Source organism: Lactuca virosa, chromosome 3 (assembly GCF_052849685.1).
Source record: "Lactuca virosa cultivar CGN04683 chromosome 3, Lactuca_virosa_CGN04683_v6, whole genome shotgun sequence".
Classification (NCBI taxonomy): domain Eukaryota; kingdom Viridiplantae; phylum Streptophyta; class Magnoliopsida; order Asterales; family Asteraceae; genus Lactuca; species Lactuca virosa.
Window position 1 is genome coordinate 145,807,403 of NC_136428.1, and position 1,594 is coordinate 145,808,996.

At 40.0% G+C, this 1,594-nt stretch overlaps 1 protein-coding gene across 1 annotated transcript; it reads left to right on the forward strand.

The window, feature by feature from the left end:
- Window positions 1-1,063: 1,063 nt before the first annotated feature.
- On the forward strand, window positions 1,064-1,381 carry LOC145164143 (uncharacterized). Its single transcript, XM_079082869.1, has one exon. The coding sequence runs from the start codon at window positions 1,064-1,066 to the stop codon at window positions 1,379-1,381; it is 318 nt and encodes a 105-aa protein (XP_078938995.1).
- The last annotated feature ends 213 nt before the right edge of the window (window positions 1,382-1,594 follow it).

Consider the following 1,594-nt stretch of genomic DNA (forward strand, 5'->3'; position numbering starts at 1 on the left):
GACCTGATATGATTACTTATATATTTTAAGATATGAGAATAAGTTTATAAAGTAGAGTAAAATTCATTTTAAAAGAACATTCACTTTTTAATTTGTGATAACTCAAAATGATTTTTTTTTTCAATAACGTCTTGTGGTTGAAACTATGAATACCTACAAAATTCCTACGCATCTTCATACAAATTCCTACGCTTCCTAAAAACCAATTTCTCGCTCCTCATCTCATCGCACGCTCATCAATTGCTTACTCAAACAAAACCTAGGCCTTACACCGACGATTTCCCACCCTTGTTGATGCACACTTCCACACAATTAACTTTGTTACAGGTGGTTTTGTATCGGGAGCCATGTCATCACCTTTTCCCGTGTTAAAGTAATTCAGAGTACATGTCATATTTTAGCTTGTGCACGTTTTATTTAATTTCCTTAGCTTTTAGTAGAAAAGAATAAGTCAAGTCATGTGGGTTAGTGTCCCCTGGTCTCTAGCTAGCAGTTGCTATTTTTATGCAAAGTTTTTACTTAAATAGTCAAGTATGTACGAGGTGTTTGTATCCTCTTTTCTATTCCAGTTTATGAATAAGAAATTTGCAGCTTTCTGCCCCTGCCCTGTGTGTTTTACTTTCTTGTCCCATTTCTCTTTTAACTTTGTCCACTGTGATATTCAACTTTTGTCCCCTGTTGTGTTACTTTCTGAATAAAGACACAAATACCCCTGTAAAAGGCCAACACTTGGTATCAGAGCAAAGCCTGGTGTATGCCAAAGTACCAACCACGTAAAGAAATGACAGGAAACAATGGAAATGGTGAGAAGGAAGGCTTGATTACTCTCCACTATCTGATTCTGTCAAAAAGTAACTACTCTGCTTGGGCTATCAAGATGAGGGTCTTCATGCAAGCCCAGTGAGTGTGGGATGCAGTGGAACCCAGGACATCAAACACTGTGGCAGAAGTGAAGAAGGATAAGATGGCACTTGCAGCCATCCATCAAGGAATACAATAAGACCTTCTACTATCCTTGGCTAAGAAGAAAACAGCCAAAGAAGCCTGGGAAGCAATAAAAACAATGTTCGTGGGAGCAGATAGAGTCAAGACTGCAAGAATTTTGACGTTGAAGACTGAATTTGAGGCATTGAGTATGAAGGAATCGGAAGGTGTTGATGAGTTTGCTGTGAAGGTGATCAACACAGTGAGCACTTTGCGCACTTTAGGGGATACCATAGAAGAGTCCTATGTGGTGAAGAAACTGATAAGGGTTGTGTCATCTAAGTTCCTTCAAATTGCCTCTACACTGGTGCAATTTGGAGACTTAGAAACAATGTCAGCTGAGGAAGTGATTGGAAGACTGAAAGCTCATGAAGAGAGGATGAAAGGTCATGGATAGAGTGATGAAAGGAAACTTCTATTGACTCATAAAGAATGGTTAGAGAGGGTCAAGAAGAAAACAGATGGAGAAACCAAGCAGAAGTCAAATAGGGGTAGTATTGGAAACTCATGTGGTCGAGGCAGAGGCAGAGGCAGAGGTAGGACTGGTGGTCGTGGAGGTCGTGGTAGAGGGGTTCATTTCATCAAAAGGAAGGCAATGACCAAGCATCTG